This window comes from Nycticebus coucang, chromosome 19 (genome assembly GCF_027406575.1).
Source record: "Nycticebus coucang isolate mNycCou1 chromosome 19, mNycCou1.pri, whole genome shotgun sequence".
Lineage (NCBI taxonomy): Eukaryota > Metazoa > Chordata > Mammalia > Primates > Lorisidae > Nycticebus > Nycticebus coucang.
The window spans coordinates 14,600,458-14,622,610 of record NC_069798.1 but is presented as its reverse complement, the minus strand read 5'-3'; the positions used below and the strand labels follow the sequence as shown (position 1 = coordinate 14,622,610).

Sequence of the window (22,153 nt, the reverse complement as noted above, 5' to 3'; positions counted from 1 at the left end):
CTGGCTATGCCCAATTTAATCACAAATTTTCCTTATATGAGAGAGATAGGAGGGTCAGAATTGGAGAAAGAGATGACAGTGAAAGCAGAGGGTGGAATGATGCCCTTGCTGGACTTGCTGGACCAGGGCCACAAGCCAAGGAATGTGGACAATCTCCAGAACATGGAAAAGGCCTCAAGCCTCCAGGAGGAATGCAGTCTGACTACATTTTACCTGTAAGGTCCATTTTCAGACCTCTGACCTCCAAAACAGAACACATTTGTGTTGTTTTAAGCCACCAAGTTTGTGGTAATTTGTTACAGCAGCATTAGGAACATATGTAATACCAATAATGTCTACATATTGCTTTGGATTATTATAATAATCCAAGTTTCTTTTAACTTGTAATATTCAATCTCTTTATTTTTTGCTCTGTTGAAGAAACAGGGTCATTCATCCATAGAATCTTGTTCATTCCAGACTGGCTTTTTCTTTTCTTTTTTTTTTTTTTTTTTTACCTCATAGTGTTTTTTTTTTTTTTACAGCTTGCATATTTATTGAACAAATACTACTAAAATAGCTAAAATACATTGGGTACTTGTCATGAGTGCATCAGTAAAGACCACGTGGTTACAAAAGCCTGCATTGCAGCAGTACACAACTGCAACTCTACATAAATGCCACAGATGCAGAATACTGTTTCTTGCTCTATTTACACAGCTGATATACCTATTCTAACGAAGGAGGAGGGGGACGCACAAGAAACTCAGGCCCACGGGAGCGCGGGAAGAGAAGGCCGAAGAGCAGCGCATGCGTGGGGGTGTGTAACAGTCAGAAGCAGAACAGTTCAGAACAAGGCCTGCCCTGTCAAAGGAAGAGCTAAAAGACAGGTATATAAAAATTAAGGTGGGCTTTCAGACTGGCTAACACAACAACATTCCATGAGTAGATGATATTTTATTTTTGTTTATCCACTTCATTGGGAGCAAGGACAAAAATGTAAACTCTACACCTTGCTTATCAAAACCACCAAAAAAGAGCGCTCTGCCTTAAAAATAAATTTATAAAGTCATCTTTTCCAACTTAATTTTTTTTTTAAGATATAATTGTCATATTCCTACTTCAACGTCGCTGTTTGGGAATTTTTTTCCAAGGGCATGTGAAGAAAAACAAGCTTGCCCCTTCCCCCCCCCCAAATATCCTTTCCAACAGAAAGAATCCAAAGAGACACCTCAAAATGCCTGTAAAATTATTGCTTTTCTTTCTCTAAGTCAGGCAGGCGAGGCTACTACGTAAAGGAAGGGGGCTGGTTCAGTGGATTACAGTTTTGTGATTGCTCCCGCGACTGCATGCCTGTGGGCGCCAGCCAAGGAGACGACAGCCTCTCACCCTCTCTGGTCGGTTCACGCAGCCTACAGCACTGAGGAAGAAAGCTACACTGAAGACACGAGGAGAAAAGTCAGTCCAGTCTAGAGAACGACATTCAGGGAAACAGAGTACCAACACCTTCTTAGAACATGGAAATAAAAAAGAACTCCATCAGAGCTACCTCGCCAAGGAGCATGTTGAAAGTCCAAAATAGCACCATTCATCAGTGTCTCAGGTCCTGTGGCAGCACCTCGGTCACTTACCACAAGGAAACAATGAGTTTCAAACTACTTCTATACATCAAAAGAGTACATGGATAAAATAGAGAGATATACAGACAATTGATGAACATAAACTACTAGGCTTGTTATATCTAAATGAAAAAAAAAAAAAATGGGGACTCTCAGCCTCTGCCAGAAGCAGTCGGGAGCTGTGTGAGGGAGGCGGAGTGGACCGGTTGTGTGAGCACGGTGGGAGTTTGAGTTGTGGAAGACATTGTCGTAGCGAACCAGGCCTGAGGGCCCACCTGTAAGGGTTGTAAACGTGGATTCACAGTGTGAAATTCTGAGCGTTTTCACTTGAGTCAGGATGATTAAAAACTGGTTTGATGATAGCTATTTGTCCACTGTAAATTCTCTAAAGCAAGGCTCAGAGTCCCATAGTTTCTTCTTATATTTGATGATTTACACAGAAAAAAATCCCATATATGATACCATGACCTCATCAATACCCATACACCATATGTAATACAAATGGAGGTGTTACGATTAAAAAAAGTAGCGGTAACTGATTCTCAGGGAGCGGAGTTCATTGCCACCCAGTGGAGTCCAGGAGGCCGCGGCCATCTCATCGTCTTTCTTGCGGTTCACTTCTTTGGGGACAGGAAGTCTTCCCTGAGGAAGCCTTCCCTCCATTTCCTTGTTTGGAAATGGTTCCTGACTGACCCAGACAGAGAGTTCTGGGTAATAAACCATTTTGAGAATCTTAGTCTTGGGCTCCTATTCTCCCTCTTCAGTCCAGGGAGACCAACAGACAAAAGCCCCGCTCCCCGTTCACTCTCTCTCCTCTCTACACCTGAAACACAAATGTGGATGAAAAAGGGCATCATGCTAGCCCTCATAGTGTTATTTAACTTGTTCTATGTCCTTTATTTCCTAAATATTGATATTAACCTTTTTCATGCTGTTTACTAATTTTTATCGAAAGAATACTTTGGTGCATATTTATGAATACAAAGAGTCACCATTTTACATGAAAACCATTATTTTAATATACTTTTCCACTAGGTATATAACATGTAAAAGGGATGACAAAAGTAAAACATTATAGACTTCTGAATAATAGGCTTGATGTGCACACTTAAAAAGAAGAAAGTTGAAGAAACAAAATTACAGCCACAATGGACTTTCATGGGCTGTACAGACCTGAATCAATAGCATTTCTAATACAATAGTTTTTTTTTTTAAATTTCAAAATATTAAGGGAGGTACAAATGTTTTCGTTACAGGATATACTGTATAATACTGATGTCAGGGCTTTCAGTGTCCCTTCACCTGTACAATGTTTATAGTATCCAATAGGTACGTTTTTATCCCTCCTCCACCCTCCCAAAGATGAATTAAAGACTTAACTGTCAGGCATGAAACCATAGAAATTCTAGAAGAAAATGTGGGAAAAACTCTTCTAGACATAATTCCTAGGCAAAGAATTTATGACAAAGACCCCAAAAGCAAATACAGCAACAACAAAAATTAATAAATGAGACAATTAAAGAATAAGGCTTCTGCATGGCAAAGGAAATAGCAAAGAGATAACCTAAGGAATGGAAGAAAACAGTAACAAATGATACATCTGATAAAGGACTAATATCTATAATCTACAAAGAACTAACAAATCAACAAGAAAAAAACATCAAAAATGGTCAAAAGATGTGAACAATTTTTTCAAAAGAAGATAGACAAATGGCCAATAAACATTAAAAAAAATGTTGAACATCAGTAATCATCAGGGAAATGCAAATTAAAATCACAATGAAATACTACTTTACCCTGTTTGATGGCCATTATTAAAAAGTCAAAAACTACAGATGCTGCTGTGAATATAGACAAAAAGGAATGCTTATACACTGTGAGTGGGACTGTAAACTTCAGGCATGTACCACCACCCCTGGCTTTTTTTCTTATTTTTTTGTAGAGATGAGTCTTGCTTTGTTGCCCAGGTTGATCTTAAATTCCTGGCCTCAAGCAATCTTCCTGCCTTGGCCTCCCAAAGTGCTGGGATTATACATATGAACGACCATGCCCAGTCTAGGAAACTGCAACTTTAAGGGAAATGATGTATAACAAAACTAATTTTACCATAGGCTAATGGATAATTGATATAAACAAGAGTTGAGTTAAATTTCTTTCTTTTTTTTTCTCCAAGAGACAAAGTCTTGGCTCTATCACCCAACACTGGAGTGCAATGGTGTGATCATAGCCCACTGCAGCCACAAACTCCTGGCCTTAAGCAATCTTCTCTTCTCAGTCTCCAAAGTGCTAGGATTACAGGTGTGAGCTACTGCTCCTGGACACAGAGTTAGGTTCCTATAACATATTTCTGGTCACAAAAACATCACTAAATTTCTACATAAACATCAAAATATTTCTAATATCAAATATTGAAATAAATGTGAGGATATACACATTTAAGAAAGATTAATTAGAAAAAAAGTAAGATAATTATTTACCCAGTAATTTTAGTTCAAGAGGCAAAGGCTACCCAGCAGCTCAGGGCACAACCAGGGAACCAAGCCTGCATGGGATGTCACCATTTCCTCACGAGGTGCACTCACATTCACGCTTAGCGATTGTTTAGACATTTAATTTACCTGTGTCTTTGGGATGTGGGAGAAAACCCATGCACACATGAGAAGAACATGCAAATTCCTCACATTCAGTGATCCTGACTGGGAATAGATTTTTTTTTTCTCACTAACATTATAATGAAGTGACATTGAGCAAATGATTATTTGAGGACCTTTAGAGGTTCTCAAACTTTTTAAACAGGGGGCCAGTTCACTGTCCCTTGGACCGTTGGAGGGCCGGACTATAGTTTACAAAAAAAACTATGAACAAATTCCTATGCACACTGCACATATCTTATTTTGAAGTAAACAAACAAAATAGGAACAAATACAATCACACCACCTCATGTGGCCTGTGGGCCATAGTTTGAGGACCCCTGTACTATACCATCATAGCAAAATCTGTAAGAGACATTCAATGAAAAGAATTTGGAGATCAATATATGAAGTATGATTATTTGTGTATAAACAAAGATATTTATATTTACATTTTTGAATTTACATAGAAAATACCTGGAAGACTACAAAGGAAAAAATATTTTGGGAAGTGTGAAGGAGTAATGGTACTTTTTACTTTATATTCTTCTCTACTATTTGAAATTTTTATGGCAAGTAGTATTGATTTGGTTTGATTTTTTTTTTTTTGTGGCCGGGGTTGGGTTTGAACCTGCCACCGGCATATGGGACCGGCGCCCTACTCCTTGAGCCACAGGCGCCACCCGATTTGGTTTGATTTTTTTTTTTAAATGATATTATCTAACCAACTTGTGATTATTATTATTTATTTATGTTTTTGCAGTTTTTGGCTGGGGCTGGGTTTGAGCCTGCCACCTCCGGCATATGGGGCTGGCACCTTACTCTGTTGAGCCACAGGCACCGCCCAACGATTATTTTTTACCTAGTGGTTTTACTCTCATTTTATGCCTCATCCACTTGACCAACCTTCTTGGAAAAAGATGAAAGTCCAGAGTTAGCTCCCAAATCCATGGCACTGCGATTTGTATTAGTTATCAGTCTCACAACACCCATTTAGCCTGATTCTCTCTGAGCTTCCATCCTGCTATGGAGACTCCACTATGTCTAGGGGTCGTGGTTCTCCAAACAAAATCCAGGATATTGCTATTTCTATGCAATCTCAGCAAAGCAGGTGTTTTTGGAGGAATGGGTGATGATTTTGCACTTTTGGACTGATTTAATTTCTATGATTTGGCCATATATTCCACTTAGTGAATGTTGGTACATTCATTCTTTTTTCCATTTTATGTAGTATTATTTTGATCATACTCCAACTTTTTTTCTCTTTCTTTTTTTTATTGACAGAGTCTCACTCTGTCACCCTGGGTAGAATGCTGAGGTGTCATCATAGCTCACGGAGACCTCAAATTCTTGGGTCCAAGCAATCCTCTTGCTTCAGCCTCCTGAATAGCTGGGACTATAGGCATGTGTCACCATGCCCAGCTATTTTTAGAGATGGGGTCTGGAACTCCTGAGCTCAGGAAATTCACCTGCCCTGGCCTCCCACAGTGTTAGGATTACAGTTGTGTGCCACTATGCCTTCCCGTTTTTTTTTTTTTTGAGATAGGATCCTGTGCCAGGGCATCAGCCTAGCTCAAAGCAACCTTGAACTCCAGGGCTCAAGTAATCCTCCTGCCTCAGGCTTCCAAGTAGCTGGAACAATAGGCTCCTGCCACCATTGGCTGATTTTTCATACAGATAGGATCTTGCTCTTGCTTAGGCTGGTCTCGAACTTCTGGCCCATTCATAATCCCACTTTTGAAGAACACAGTGTTAAATCCGATTTCATTGATGAAACTATTAACACTAAAAGGGCTACTAGAATGTGGTGACTTTCTGGGAGGAATAATTCTTTGGGTTTGATTCTTGAGTTGGTATTTGGAATTAAAATGCTAAGGTGATCATAGCCTTAGAAATTTGCCTATAAATAAAAGCAAATAAAAGGTAAATATGCTGGCAAAAGTGTACCATCTCTTTTCCCCATTAATGTAGCAGCTAAATTCTGATGTAAGTAACTGGTTTAAACCTGATCTGTTTCTGACATGTTATTTCCCAGGTAAAACAGAAAAAAGAAATGTGTACATTTTGAAAATTTAAATTACCAAAATCTCACAAAACAAACAAAAATACTGCATATATCAAGTAGACAAAAAGCTAATGTTAGGTACCTGATGGAATAAATAAGATATATATACCTTGGCACATCTCTGGAGTGCCTTTCATTTTTTTTTTTCATGTAAGTTAGGTGTTCTGAGATTTCTGCCAGGAAATAGGTACAACCTTTCTACTATCAAATACAGATTAAACCTTATTTTAAAGTTTTCCCAAGCAGATCGTTGATTAATCTGACGTGTTGAACTTTGTTTACACCGAGCAGGGTAAAATTTTAGTTTTAGTTTTACATTTTATTTCTACTTTGCTAGAAGAGATTCAGTTCCACTGTTGGCCTTTACTGAAAACATAGCAGGATCAGTAATAGCAAACTCTGCATGATCACTGATAGGCCATCCGTCTGGCCTCACACACGCATTTCAGTCACTGCTAGTCTTGACCGACGGTCCCACCTACCAAAAACTTAATAATGTTTTCTTATAGTCAGGACATTCATAAGCATCTATCATAGATTTGCCACTGAAACCATCAATTTTCTAGATTTTCCTTTACAGAGAGCATCCTCGGCTCTTGAACATAGTAGTATTGGGGTGGGTGGGAAATCAAGATTCTTTCCTGCTATTTCTGACAACATCCTTCTTGCAGGCAGCACTTCTGGTTGGTGAGAGGGTATCTAGACTAGACATTGTCTAAAGTTTGGGGTTTTTTAAGGGTCTATTTGGGAGGTTGGTTGAAAGTACTTCAAGTTTCTCTCTGCTTGCACCAAGGCATCAAAATAAACCTTTTAGCTAAGGTGGATAGAGGGGGGAAAAAAGAACAAAAACAAAAGGACAACCTTCAGAGGCGCTGTTTTGATAATAAACAAGTCTTTTGTCTTCACCCAAACTTGTATTGTTCCCATGCTGAGTGTCTTCCAGTTACACAGGATTCACCCTTCTCTACCTTGCTACCCTGCTTTCCACTCAGAGAGGCCGACTTGTTTAGATTAAATCAGTGGTTTCCCCAAACAAGCAACTTCAGCATCACCTGGAAATTTATTGGAAATGTAAAGTTTTCAGGCCTCACCTAGACCTACTGAATCATAGACTTTGGAAATGAGGGCCAGCAATCTGGGTTTTAACAAACCCTCCTGGTGATTCTGACTCATGCGGACCTTTGAGAACCATTAAACTACATAATTAAGCTCCCTGGTGGCTTCTGGTTGAGTTTGGTCAGTGGAGAGCACCAGAGGAAATGTGAGGGAGGGAGGAAAGTGCGTTCTGGGCACTTGTTTTCCCAGGTCTTCCTGCAAGGTCCCCACTGTTGGGTTGTGGTCCTCTGGTGGAGGCTACATCTGCCAGGAGGCCTTCTGCACTCTATTGCTCTTTGCAGGTCACAGTAACCTTGGGGCTCTTGCTGTTGCTAGCCTTACAGGGTACTACATTATCCCCTATCCACTTGTCTAAAATCTGCTCCTCCTTTGAAAATAGTCACTTCAATGAACTCTCTTGATTAACTTGTTCTGGTATGCCCGGACCATGACTGATGTAGTTCCTATTGCCAATTTTTTGTGATGTCCATTTAAGTGACCCTTTACTTTCGTGAGTACCCCCTCTTCCCTTACTTTAGGAAGACTAACTGAGTTAATATGCTTATCATAGTACCTGGCTCATAGATATTCAATGGATGGTAGTTATTTTGTTATCAAGAGATAACAAAATGTAAATGTCTTGAATTCCGCTGCCCTCTCTCAAATGTTCCACTTCTGCCTTTTGGCCTTTCAGTATTAAAGTTGATTTCCATCTTGATTGACTGATTTCAGATAGAGAAATTATCATAACCATGAAAGAGTTCAACAGATTCGGGTAAAACATTAAAACAAGTTTTAAATCATCTGACCCAGAGTACCATTAGACTCAATAATTTAAGTGATGGTTATTCATGTGTAATTTAAAATAGCTTAATACAGTAAGTCACACACAAACTTTATGTCCACCCTGTATATTTAATAAAACATTTAGAAGGGTTTTTATTTCCTTATAAACATCGGTTGTTCCTCTTCCTTAATGGATTCTGAGTTTACTGGCACTACTATGAACGTCTCCTCACTGGTAATAAGATATCATGAAATGATGAGTGGGATCATCCAAATAGGTAAAAAAGGAAGCAGTAGAGTATGAATGGGTGGGTTTTAATGTGACTTTTGTCTCAATATGTCCTTTCTGTGCAGGGCTGGCTTCTAGGGTCTGTGACCTGTGCAGTCACACAGGGCCCTGCACTCAAAGTACTCAGGCTTGGTTTAATGATTTGTTTTAGACCTTTAAACAATTTTTGAACAATGGACCCCACATTTCCATTTTGCATTGAACTCTTTAAATTATATGGTTGGTTCTTGCTCTTTCATATTCATATTTGTTTGAGATGACCAAGTAGAAATATAATCACTATCAAGAATAAGGTCTGTTAGTGATTTTGTACCCATTAATAATTGCTTTTTTCTACTGACCTCTAGATAAAAGTTTCCAAGCCTAGCTCTCATAGCATTAAACAAATGTTTAATCCAAAGATTAAATCCAAAGATTTGAAATCTCCTCAAATCCAAAGATTGAAAATAGTATCACCTGTATCACTATATCTAATGAAATGCATCATAAGGAAACAAGATCAAGTACAGGAAGTCTTCAAGATTATGTCACAACACTGAGAGGCTAACTTCAGGATCTAACAGGAATTACTGGTCGATTTCATCAGACAACCAAGGCATGACAGCTCTGACTCAAAGCTACAGACAACAAATGAAAAATGCTTTTCTTGAGAAAGTTTTTCTTTGAGACCAAAGTAAGTAACAGGATATGTCCTAGTAGCTGTCATCTAGCCAAGAAGAAAAAGTCAGAAAATATCTTCCATGAATAACCTAAGATTATTGACAGAAATAGCAATACCTTGAGTTTGAGGAGAAACTTTTCTATAGGGTTGGAACTTGGCTATGAAAATGGAAATAATTTCTGGTTAAAAATTTATTTCCTGAAGGTATGAATGTCTAATACCTGTCATAAGGGTGACTCAGAATGTCACTATCTCCATTTTTGGCATCCAGGGCACAAATCTTAGAAAAGGTTACATGCGCCAATTAACAGGCTTTTCCCAACATGGTGATGAAACAATTTTTTCAACTGTGGTTTGCACTGGGGGCTCTGTCGATGTCTTTACTCTGACCAGTCCTGTGGGACATAGCCTACCAGACAGTCAGGTCCATTCAAATAATTTACCCCACTCTATATTCATAATATGTGGAACCTTGCCATGGCAAGTCAAGAAATCTCATTAGTCAAAGCAGCCGTGAGCTAAAAGAATGTCAAGGCTTGCAGCGACAAATCTGTTGGAAGCTTGCAACGTGTGGGTAGGGACGTGATGCCTCTCACCCTGGTGCTTAGATACATACATCATAGAATTAAACGCTAAAGGCTTTGCCATCCAGTACTTAATCACCCAGAACTTTCTTTCTTGTTCTTCTTGACCGGACTCCACAAAAGAAATTTATAACAAACGTAGCATTCATTTTCTCACTGGGCAAACTACTCAACAAATGTTTTAAAGGAAAGAGATTCGGTGATTGATGTACCATTCCTTCCTCAGAAATCACTAAAGTGAACCTTTGAGAGCGCACAGACTGTGATGAAATAGGCTTTGGGGTATCTCTGAGATAGAACATTTTCTGTCACTTACAGACTGTAAAAGGTCTTGCTGGAAGCAGCTATCAATGTGCCTTCCCAGAAATATTTATCTATTTTATAGAATTTATTAGTATCCAAACTTCATATTTTTCTAGCACATTTTCAGAAACTAAACAAAACCACCAATGAAGTTTTTCCAAAAAGGAAGAGTTTAAAGATAAAATACTCTTCACTCTTTGAACTCAATTTCTCTCCTCTTAAAGATCTTGAAAAGTTACATATATTGGTTTCTACAGGGTAAATCTGGTTTATTTTATTTTTTTGTTTGTTTGTTTTTGAGACAGAGTCTCACTCTGTCACCCTGGGTAGAGTGCTGAGGCATCATAGCTCTCAGCAACCTCAATCTCCTGGGCTCAAGCAATCCTCTTGCCTCAGCCTCCCAAGTCACTGGGACAACAGGTGCCCGCCACAATGCCCGGCTAGTTTTTCTATTTTTAGAACATAATAATTTGGGGTCTTGCTCTTACCCAGGCTGGTCTCGAATTCCTGAGCTCAAGCAATGCATCTGCCTCAGCCTCCCAGAGTGCTAGGATTGTAAGCATGAGGCACTGTGCATGGCCTCCTAAACCTATTTTTTCCTAAAATAAAGTTGTCGATGTGCATTTCCAACAACTCTGATACGTACAATTCAATGACTTGAACCTTCAGTTCTTCAAAATAGGAGTCAAGACTATAAACATCCAAATTTCTAACATAATATTTAGCCCTGGAATTTTTCCTTTACTATTTAGCTCTGCATGAGATGTTGCTCTATGTGAGACATACATGGCAATTTTCAGGATAGGAAATTCCCAATTTCATGCAGAGTGCATTCATAGCCCTTTTTAACTATTTAAGATTAGAAGAAGACTTCTGCCTCTGGTCAGGATGTATTTACTCTCCTGGCTGAAACAACAGCATCAACAATAAAATATATGGAAGGACAGTCTTCAGATAACGGACATCAGGTAGAGAAGCACAGTGACACCTGAGAAGAGGGAAACAAATGGGAAGGCCTTGCCATTGCTCCAGTGGACTGTTTGTAGAGCACTTTTGTAGCACAGGGCAGAGAGGAAGACCCTGCACTGTGGAGTACAGTGATAGCCTAAGTTGAAGAGATAGAGCTGGGCGTCAGGGGAGGCCAATGTGACTAGAGATCAGAAGCTGAGTATCAGAGAGGAAAAAGCTGCACAGAACAAAGCCTCTGGGGTTCTACAAAGGGCTTGCCTTGAGTCTTCCTGTAAATACTGATGTGCATATACATGTGAGGGAACTATCTGAGGCTGGGGAAAGAACCCCGCAACAGGAGTAGGAAGTAATCCTCACAGGGCTAAGAATAGCTTATTTTTCCAAAAGCTAAAGTAGGAAAAATTTAAAAATTTATGGAGCATCAGATACAATAGTCAGCAAAATACTGTCTAATAGTGGGGTAAATTTAAGCCAAAGCTAAAAACTACTTTAGTCCTACCGAACAAAGCTTAAAAGTGAGACTTGGAAGAATCAAATTATTAATATTTTCAAGTAAGTGAATTGCATCCCAGGACAAAGTTCAGAATAACTTTAGGAATACAAACATAAATAACCAATTGGGGAGAGGCAAGATGGCCAAATGGATGCAGCCTTCGAAGGATAATGTCCAGAGGGTATCCAATTGAGCTGAACACAGGAAGCCCAGCTGAGAGAGAAGAGAGATAACTACAGGTCACCCTTGCTGAGGCAAGCTGTGATTCCAAGACAACAATCCCCAGGTACAAAACTCAACCGAAAGGAAAAATGCCTGACCCCTCCCCCAAGAAAGCTGCTGCTTCTTTTTTCCTTTTTCTTTCATTCTTCATTTGCTCCTGTGGGATTTCTACAGGCAAGTAATGAACTGAGGATCTCTTGTCTGAACCCACGGGTGAGAGCAGTAAGAAGTGGGGACTACTTCCTCCAGAGGGACCCTGCGGTGACTCTGAACATTCTCTTACCAGGCAGAAAAATGGAACTAACATTTTTCCCCGCCATTCTGAACTTTCAGTCCACCCTTCCCCCCAACTGGATAAACCAGACCACAAACCCCTGCAGAGACTGAGGGAGTAGGCTCATGAGCAGTCTACCCCCCCCACCAGCCTGCCTGACTGAGTATCCTGCCCTTCGCCAGGTTGGTCCCCGCACCCTCCCCGTCTCCAAGCCGAACCGTGCCCCCAGGGTCCTCTCTGCCTCTGTGCCCACCCCACCCGCCTGGAGACCACCGAGGCCTCGCGCTGTACCCATGCCCCACCTGACAGGAGACTACCGAGGCCATGCCATCCCCCGTCCATCTGGAGACCACTGAAGCTGTGTGCCATGCCCACCCTGCCTCCACGCCAGGCCTCCGCCCAACCAGAATTGCCAGTGGAGTAGTGTTCTTGCTGAAGCCACCGGGCGCTAGATACTGCCAGAATCTGTGCAGTGTACCCCACCCTACTGCCAGATCCGTGTGCAGCACACTCCTGGAGCTGCTTCTACAGCCAAAATTCTCTGGCTTTGACAGTGGTAGTGGAACTGTGCAGGGGCACTCCCCACAAAGATCCAGCAAGAATAGAGTGCTCATGCCGGGGCCTAATCTTGGAGAAACACCGCACCAACTCTGTGCACTGCCAGAAGTCACTCTATAGGGATACTGGTGCTGCAGAGCGGCAGGGGCAAAGGCGTGGTGGCTGAGGGAGATAAGCATTTGCAGGCCTGGTACCCCCAGGATTAGACTGAGCCCAAGTGGAACACTTGCCAGTGGAAATTGAACACCTGAGGCAGGCAGGCCTCAGCTCCCCCAGCTGGCTGGTAGCCGAGGGCAGTGTCCAGGCCTTGGGCACATTGACCTTCCTTTGCCTCTGACAGATGCTAAGCCCTGGCACTTTGCATTATTGGAGGAAACAGGACTGCAGCCCTGAGGGATCACCAGTGATTAGGCGTGAAAAAGGAACAAAGTGGAGAAAGAGACTTAGCCCCCTGTTCCTACTGTGCTACTGGGTAGGCCTTTCTGACTCTGTAGAGCACTGGAGAGAGCCAAATCTGAGCAGTCAGTAGACCTCTGTGATCTAGCTGCTGGAGACCTTTCAAACTCTCCCACCTGAGAGTTCGTACTGACAGGGTCAATTGGTTCGGAACCCCTAACTTGGGACAATCACCCAAGGACCCTCTAGAGTGATACCCTGATTGTGTAGTAATAGGAAGGGTCGATTTTCCCATTCCAGTTGTTGTCTGGGGAGGTGGGGTTTCTTAATTGCTTGTATTTCTTCAAAGCTAAGATTTCACCCGAGTCACTGATCCACCACGTTCAGTCAAGAACCAGTTGAATACAAGACTGAGCCACCTAACCCTACCACACCAAGCAGGTTTCCTCAGCCTCAGACTGTAATACTGTTCACCCTCCCAGACTTAGCCAGAAAGAAGTGGAAATGTTGAACAAGCCTATAACAAGCTCTGAAATAGCATCAACTATACGAAATCTCCCCAAAAAGAAAAGCCCGGGACCAGATGGCTTCACATCAGAATTCTACCAAACCTTTAAAGAGGAACTAGTATCTATATTACTTAATCTTTTCCAAAACATAGAAAAAGAAGGGATACTTCCCAACTCCTTCTATGAAGCAAATATCACCCTGATACCCAAACCAGGAAAAGACTCAACAAGAAAAGAAAAATATAGACCAATATCTCTAATGAACATTGATGCAAAAATATTCAAAAAGATCCTAGCAAACAGAATCCAACAACACATCAAACAAATTATACACCATGGCCAGGTGGGTTTCATCCCAGGGTCCCAAGGACAGTTCAATATACGTAAATTCATAAATATAATACATCACATAAACATATTAAAAAACAAAGACTATATGATTCTCTCAATTGATGCAGAAAAAGCTTTTGACAATATCCAGCATCCTTTTTTGTTCAGAACGCTTAAGAAAATAGGTGTAGAAGGAACATTTCTAAAATGATCCATTTTTGTTCTCCACTTTTTTTCCTCTTTGAGTGTTTGGGAGCATTCAAAAGCTTTGTCTTCAATATCGGAGATCCTTTCTTCTGCCTGCTCCATTCTTTTACTGAGGGATTCTACTGTATTTTTTAGATCTTTGAGGGCTGCAAATTCTTGCTTTAATGTGTCAAAATCTTTGGTCATTTTGTCTTTAAATTCGTTAAAGTGAAAAAATTTATTTTTTGACTTAAAGGATTTTTATTATGAAAATACTTTTTAGAAGTGAAGGCAAAACATGTCTCAGAAACATGAAAGCTGAAATAATATGTCATTAATAGAACAACGTCATAAGAAATGTTAATCATGTCCTACATTTTGAGGAAAAATGATACCAGATGTAAACCAGAATCTATACAAAGGAATGAAAAACACTGGAAATGGTAAATATGTGGGTAACTATAGAAGACATTGTTTTCTTGTCTTTAAAATCTCTTTAGAAAATAACTATTTAAAACAAACACAATAACAACATGTTATGGTATGTATAACTTCTGTGGAAATAAAATGTATGTAAATAATAGCACAAAGCCAGGCAGGAAGAAAGGGTAGTGTACTGTTATCACAGTCTTGTTCATGTGAAGTGATAGACTAGGGACAGTAAACCTTTCCAGTAACACCTACATATTAATACATATATAGAAACTAGAACAAACAATTGTAACAGCAAAGAGAAAAAAATGGAACCATTAAAAAACCCCAAGATGCAAAAGACAGAAAAAGAAAGAGTACACAGAACAGGTAGGCCAAATAGAAGTAAAATGGTAAGATGGTAAAGCAAACCCAATCATATCAATAGTCTCATTAAATGAGAATCTATAAGAAGCCTGCTTTCTATATAAAAACACAAACACAAACCTTTTTTAACAAGGCTAAAAAAAGGAAGGAATGGAAAAAGATATATCATACTAACACTAATCAAAAGTAAAGTATAGTGGCTATAAGGGTATTAAATAAAGTAGATCTTGGAGCAAAGAATATTGCTGGGGACAAAGAGCATGATTTCATAACGATAAAGGTGTCAATTTATCAAGGGGATATAATATTCCTAAATGTTTGTCTGCCTAATAATAGACCTCAAGAATGCATCAAACAAAAGCTAGCACTCCAAGGAAAAAATAGACAAGTTCTCACTTTTAACCAAGCATTTCAACCCTGGTTAATAGAACAAGAATAAACAAATCAGTGAAGATACAGAAGATTTGAACAGCTCTATCTAGTAATAACTTGATATTTATATAATATTATACTCAACAAAAACAGGGTACACATTCTCTTCAAACACACACATAACATTTATCTACATTGACAATATTCTTGGTTGTCAAACAAGTCTCAACCAATTTAAAAGATTCTGACAACAATGGAATTAAATTAAAATTCAGTAACAGTGTTATCTGGAAAATTCTGAGCATTTGGAAATTAAATAACAAATTTTTTTTTTTTTATTAAATCATAGCTGTGTATAATTATGCAATCATGAGGTACAATGTGCTGTTTCCTCATTGTGCTGGTTCCTCAGACATATACAGTCTGAAATATTTTCACTGAACTGGTTAACATAGCCTTCATGGCATTTTCTTAATTATTTAAATAACAAACTTCTAAATGACCTGGGGGTCAACACTAGACATAAAAACGGAAATAAAGTATTTTAACTGAATGACAATGAATATAGAACATAGAAAAATTTATGGAATGTTGCTAAAGCAACATTTAGAGGGGAATTTATAATAGTAAAATGACTATGATAGCAAAGAAGAAAGACCTTAAATGAGTGCTCCTGGCTTCTATTAAAAAAAGAACTAGAAAAAAGAGCAAATTAATGCTAGAGTAATCAGAAAAAGGATTATTATTGCAATAAGAGCCAAATCAATGAAATAGAAAACAGAAAGAAAAATCAATGAAACCAAAACCAGAGTCTTAGAGCAAATCAAGAAAATGGATAATTCTCTAGTCTAATTGCTCAGGGGTGGGGAAAGAAAACACAAAGCACTATGGCAGGATTCATAGCAACTCTTACACGTTACTATTTAAAAATTTTTGTTATGTTACTTTGCCATTGCTCTGTAACAAATTACCACAAATGTATTGGCTTAAAATGACAAATATTTATCTCATGGTTTCTGTGGGTCAGGAATCTGGGAATGGCTTAACTAGATCCTTGGCTTGGAATCTCACAAAGCTTTAATCAAGGTATTGGCTGGGCTGCATTTTTACTTGGAGGCTTGACTGTGGTAATCTGCTATCCTCTTGGCTAGAAGCCCTCACTCAAGGGGAGAGGATTAGACAAAGCATAAACACTAGGAGGCAGGGATCATGTGGGGTCAATTAACAATCTGCCTGCAATATATTCTTAAAAGACTTTGGCAGCAACAGAATCTTAAACAACATTGATTGAATCCAACAATGCATGAAAAAGAATTATACAATGTGACTTAGTGGGATTTATTTCAGATATAGGAAACAGGCTCAACATTTGAAAATCAATTACAGTAGTCTCCTCCCCACACCCACCTTCAGTGATTTCCCTTTCCATGGCTTCAATTACCCACGGTCAACCCTAGTCACAAAATACGAGATGGAAAATTCCAGAAATAAATAATTCATAAACTTTAAATTGTGTACTATTCTGAGGAGCATGAAGAATTCTCATGCTGTCCTTCTCCACCCTACCTGGGACATGAATCATCCCTTTGCCCAGGATATCCATGCTGTATATGGTACCTGCCTATTAGTCACTAAGTAGCCATCAGACTGACCATTGTGCTATCACAATACTTAGGTTCTGGGAACCCTTATTTTACTTAATATTGACCCTAAAGCTCTAGAGTAGTGTTCTGGAAATTTGGATATGCCAAAGAGTAGCTATACAATGCTTCCTTAAAGTGAAAAGGGGAATGTTCTCAACTTGATAAGGAAAGAAAAAATTACTTACTGAGGTTGCTAAGATTTGTGGCAAGAACAGGAATTCTATTTAGGTAATTGTGAAGAAGGAAAAAGAAATTTGTGCTAGTTTTGTTGTTGTACCTCAAACTGCAAAAGTGACAGCCACAGCACATGATAAGTAGCTTGATTAAGATGAAAAAGGCATTAGTTTTGTAGGTGGAAGACATACATGTACAGAAGTATGTTTTGATTGACAGCATTTGCAGTTACAGGCATCCACTAGGGTCTTGGAACATATTCTTCTTGGTTTGGGGGAACAACTATAATGTCATACATTACATCAATAGCTAAAGAAGAAAACTCACATGATTATATGTATAAATGTAGAAAAATCATTTGACAAAATGCAACAACCAATCATGATAAAAAAAACTTCAATAAACTAGAAGAGAGAGGAACTTCCTCAACTTGATAAAGAATATCTGCAAAAAACCTACAGCTAACATCATACTTCAGGGCGAGGGACTAGGCACTTTTCCATTAAGACCAGGAACACGGCAAGAATGTTCCCTCTCACCACTGCTTTTCAAAATCATAGTGGAAGTTAATAGCTAATGCAATAAGACAAGAAAAAATAAAAAGCATATGGATTGAAAAATAAGAAGTATCCCAATAGTCCCCTTCCTGGTTAATTAAATCCTCAGACTGGTGCTGTGAAAAAAAAAAAAAAAAAAAAAAAAAAGAAAAATAAGAAGTAAGCTGTCTTTTTTATCACAGATGACATGATTATGTAGAAAATTCAAAGAACTCTTCCTTACACGCACACACAATCTTAGAACTAATAAGCAAGTATAGCACGGTGGCAGGACATGAGGTTACTGTGCAAAAGTCATTCCTTGTGTTCCAGCAAGGAACAAGTGGAATTTGAAATTAAAAACACAATACTATTATAAAGTCAAAGTCTGGGAGAAAATATTTATAAAAGACATATCTGGTAAAGGACGGTTAACCAAAATACAAAAATAATTCTTAACAATAAGAAAACAAACTGATTAAAAAATAATTGAAATATTTTAACAGACACCTCATTAAATATGCATATGGAGGCAAATAAGCATAAGAAAGATGCTCCATGTTAAAATTATTGTTTTAATTTATTAGGGAAATGCAAATTATAACAACAATAAGATACCACTACACATCTATTTGAATGGACAAAATCCAGAACACTAACAACATCAAACGCTGGTAAGGATGTTAAGCAGCGGGAGGGCTCATTCAGTGCTGGTGGGAATGCCAAATAGTACAGCTACTTTGGAATATAGATTGGCCATTCCTTACAAAGGTAAACATACTCTCACCAGATGCTTCAACAATCATACTCCTTTGTATTTACAGAAATTAATTGAAAGCATCCCACACAAAAACGTACATATGGATGTTTATTGCAGCTTTATTCATAATTGCCAAAAACTTGGAAGCAACTAACATGTCCTTCAATAGGTGAATAGATAAATTAACTAGGGTACATCAAGACAATGGAAGGTTATTGAATGCTAAAAATTTAGCTAGCAAGGCATAAAAAGATAGAGTGGAAATTTGGGGGGTGCAGTGGCTCATGGCTGTAATCCTAGCACTTTGGGACGGTGAGGGGGGAGGACTTATTGAGGCCAAGAGTTCAAAGCCAGCCTGAGGAAAAATGACACCCCATCTCTGTAAAAAATAGAAAATTAGCTGAGCATGGATGTGCACACACCTGCAATCCTACGTACTTGGGAGGCTGAGGCAGGAGGATCCCTTGAGCCCAGGAGTTTGAGTTTGCAGCTCTGATGTTGGTACTGCACTCTAACTTGGGCAACAGAGCGAGACCCAGTTTCAAAAAGAAGAAAAAAGATACAGAGGAAATGTAAATTTATATTTCTAAGTGAAAGAAGTCAGTCTGAAAAGCTACATACTGTGTAATTCCAGCTATATAATGTTCTGGAGAAGATAGAACTGTGGAGACAGTAAAAAATCAGTGTTGCCAGGGGTTGAGGAGAGGGAGGTATCAATAAGTGGAGGATTATTAAGATAGTGAAACCATTCTATATGATAGTATTATATAATGGTGCATATATGTCATTATTTGTTTTGTTCAAACCCATAGAATGTACAACATAATGTAAACTGTGGACTTTGGGCAGTAATGATGTGTCATTGTAGATTCATCAGTTGGGATAAATGTACTGCTCTGGTGGGGGATGTGCTATATGGCAAATCTCTGTTCCTTCTGCTCAATTTTGTTGTGAACGTAAAACTGCTCTTTAAAAAAATAAAGTTCAATTAAAATATTAGATATGAAATGTCCTATTTTGAATCAAAAGTTTATTCTATCTCAAACAGGAAGCAGTACACTTAATCAAAGTAAGCACCTAAACTGTTGGCAAAATTTTCTCGTATATATTTTTTGTTTTTTGTCAGTTTTGCATCTTAACAATAGCTGCTCATTCCAGCCCTGAAGAAGCCTGGAGAATGGTGACGAAATCGTGAAAACGTTTTCTACAGCTTCTTGAGAATTGAACATCTTTCCTTGCAAGAAGTGGTCCAAAGCCTGCAAGAAGTGGTCATCCTTTGGTGCTGGATCTGGTGAATACAGAGCTTCCAAGTCCAGCTTCTGTAGTTTGAGCAGCACTGTTTGTACAACATGTTGGTAAGTGTTCGTCTTGCAAGAGGCCTGTCTTTATTGATCAATCGCAGCTGCCTAACTGCAAGCATCCTCATAATTCCATCCTTTTGGTTGCAATAGGCATCTGCTGTAATCAACTGGCCAGGCGTCATGAAGCTGTGGTGGATGATACCAGTGCTGGACCACCAGACAGACCCCGTTAGCTTTTTCTGATGAATATTTGGTTTTGGACTGTGTTTCAACACTTCATCTTTATACAACCATTGTGCTGAATGCTTGAAATTGTCAATAAGAATCCATTTTTCTTTTTTTAAAATTCATTTTTCTTTTTTTTTTTTTTTTTTGTAGAGACAGAGTCTTTACGGCCCTCGCTAGAGTGCCGTGGCCTCACACAGCTCACAGCAACCTCCAACTCCTGGGCTTAAGCAATTCTCTTGCCTCAGCCTCCCAAGTAGCTGGGACTACAGGTGCCCGCCACAACGCCCGGCTATTTTTTGGTTGCAGTTCGGCTAGGGCCGGGTTTGAACCCGCCACCCTCGGCATATGGGGCCGGCGCCCTACGGACTGAGCCACAGGCGCCGCCCCATTTTTCATGTATTTTTAGTTTTTTTATTTTTTTGAGACAGAGTCTCATTCTGTCACCTTGGTGTTGAGTGCCATGTTGTCACCATAGCTCACAGCAACCTCAAACCTTTGGGCTCAAACAATCTTGCTGCCTCAGCTTTCTGAGTAGCTGGAACTGTGGGTGCCCTCCATGAAACTGGCTAGTTTTCTGTTTTTAGTAGAGATGGGGGTCTCACTTTTGCTCAGGCTGGCCTTGAACTCCTGAGCTCAAGGGATTTGCCGATCTCAGCCTCACAGAGTGCTAACATTTACACGTGTGAGCCATGACACCTGTCCAAGAATCCATTTTTTCATCACATGTAACAATACGATGTAGAAATGGTTTGACTTCATGTCATAAAAGCAAAGAAAGGCAAGTTTCAAGATGATTTCTCCTCTGACACTCATTTAATTCAAGTGGAACCCATCTATCCAGCCCCTTTACCTTGACAATTTGTTGCCAATGGTCCAACATTGTTGAAATAGTAACATCAAATCTTGATGCTAATTTTCATGTAGGTTGAAATGGATTCATTTCTACTACTGCTTTTAACTCATCATTATTGACCTTGGTCTTAGGTTGCCCATGTGGCTTATTTTCAAGATTAAGATCACCAGAAAAGAACTTCTCAAACCATCCATGTACTACGATGCATACATTAGCCACCATCTTTCCCAAGCACTTTGTTGATATTTGGAGCTGTCTGTGCTACACTGGTTCTATGACAGAACTCTTATTTGAAGATAACACAAATTTTTTACTTGTTATTATTATAATTATGGAGATTATTCTGTTGCTGGGGTTAGAGTGTCATGGCTTCAGCCTAGCTCACAGCAACCACCAACTCTTGGGCTCCAGCAATCCTTCTGCCTCACCCTCCCAAGTAACAGGGACTACAGGCACATACCACCATGCCCAGCTAAATTTTCTATTTTTAGTAGAGATGGGGGTCTCCTTCTTGCTGAGGCCGGTCTCCAAATTCTGACCTCAAGTGATCCTCCTGTCTCATCCTCCCAGAGTGCTAGAATTACAGGCATGAGCCACTGGGCTGGGCCAACTTATCCATGGTTTCACAAAAATTGCTCTAAAGAAATCTGAAAGGTGATCACAAGCCAAACCATGCATTTGAGAGAATGAGAATATGCAATCACAAGAAAAATAAAACAAGAAGCGCCAAAGTGAAATATGAGAGATATCAACTATCAGACTAAATAGTTAATAACCTAATACAATAACAATAATTATAAATGAAGTGAATAAAGAGATAGAGGAATTTGGACTGAATGGTAAATTTGTTTGTTATAGTTTTGGTTAGAGATAATAAAAAAAGATTATTGGTTTGAATAACAGTATACATTAATTTAGTAGATTTCAGACTTTTATACTCTAATTGTTTCCTATATAAACCTAATCTTTCGAGTTTGGCTGTAAGTTCTTTTTTTCTTTTTTTGCAGTTTTTGGCTGGGGCTGGGTTTGAACCCACAATCCGGTATATGGGGCCGGTGCCCTTCTCCTTTGAGCCACAGGCACCGCCTTTGGCTGTAAGTTCTTAAAAGCAGATAAATATGTATTTTACCTTTCTGGTATACATAATGTCTTTTAGTATGTTAATGGTAGCCTGTAGAAATTCAGTAAATATCATTTGAATGTTTACAAACACAGTGAATGAATTTATTGAACATTTAAAAACTAAAGTGCTAAAAAAAAATTGTCTTGGCTAAATTCAATTAATAAAACATTTCTAATTTATTGAATTTAACTCAACTTGAAGTTTAGAAAAATAACGTAATTTGTTTGATTTAGAATTTATTTAAAAAAATCCTTTTTGGCTGAGCGCGGTAGCTCACACCTATAATCCTAGCACTCTGGGAGTCTGAGGTGGGTGGTTCGTTGAGTTTAGGAGTTTAAGACCAGCCTGAGCAAGAACGAGACCTCTGTTTCTACTAAAAATAGAAAAAGTAGCCAGGTGTCATGGTGGGTGCCTGTA

At 39.1% G+C, this 22,153-nt stretch overlaps 1 protein-coding gene across 1 annotated transcript; it reads right to left on the bottom strand.

Moving 5' to 3' along the window:
- Window positions 1-506: 506 nt before the first annotated feature.
- LOC128571819 (neuronal regeneration-related protein-like) lies at window positions 507-2,454 on the bottom strand. The gene has a single exon (XM_053571586.1). It carries the CDS (start codon window positions 2,319-2,321, stop codon window positions 2,115-2,117), a length of 207 nt encoding a protein of 68 aa, XP_053427561.1. The 5' UTR covers window positions 2,322-2,454; the 3' UTR covers window positions 507-2,114.
- Window positions 2,455-22,153: the final 19,699 nt, after the last annotated feature.

Excerpts from the sequence above, each read along its gene's own strand:
- LOC128571819 (XM_053571586.1), bottom strand. The coding sequence starts at position 2,321 with ATGGTTTATTACCCAGAACTCTCTGTCTGGGTCAGTCAGGAACCATTT.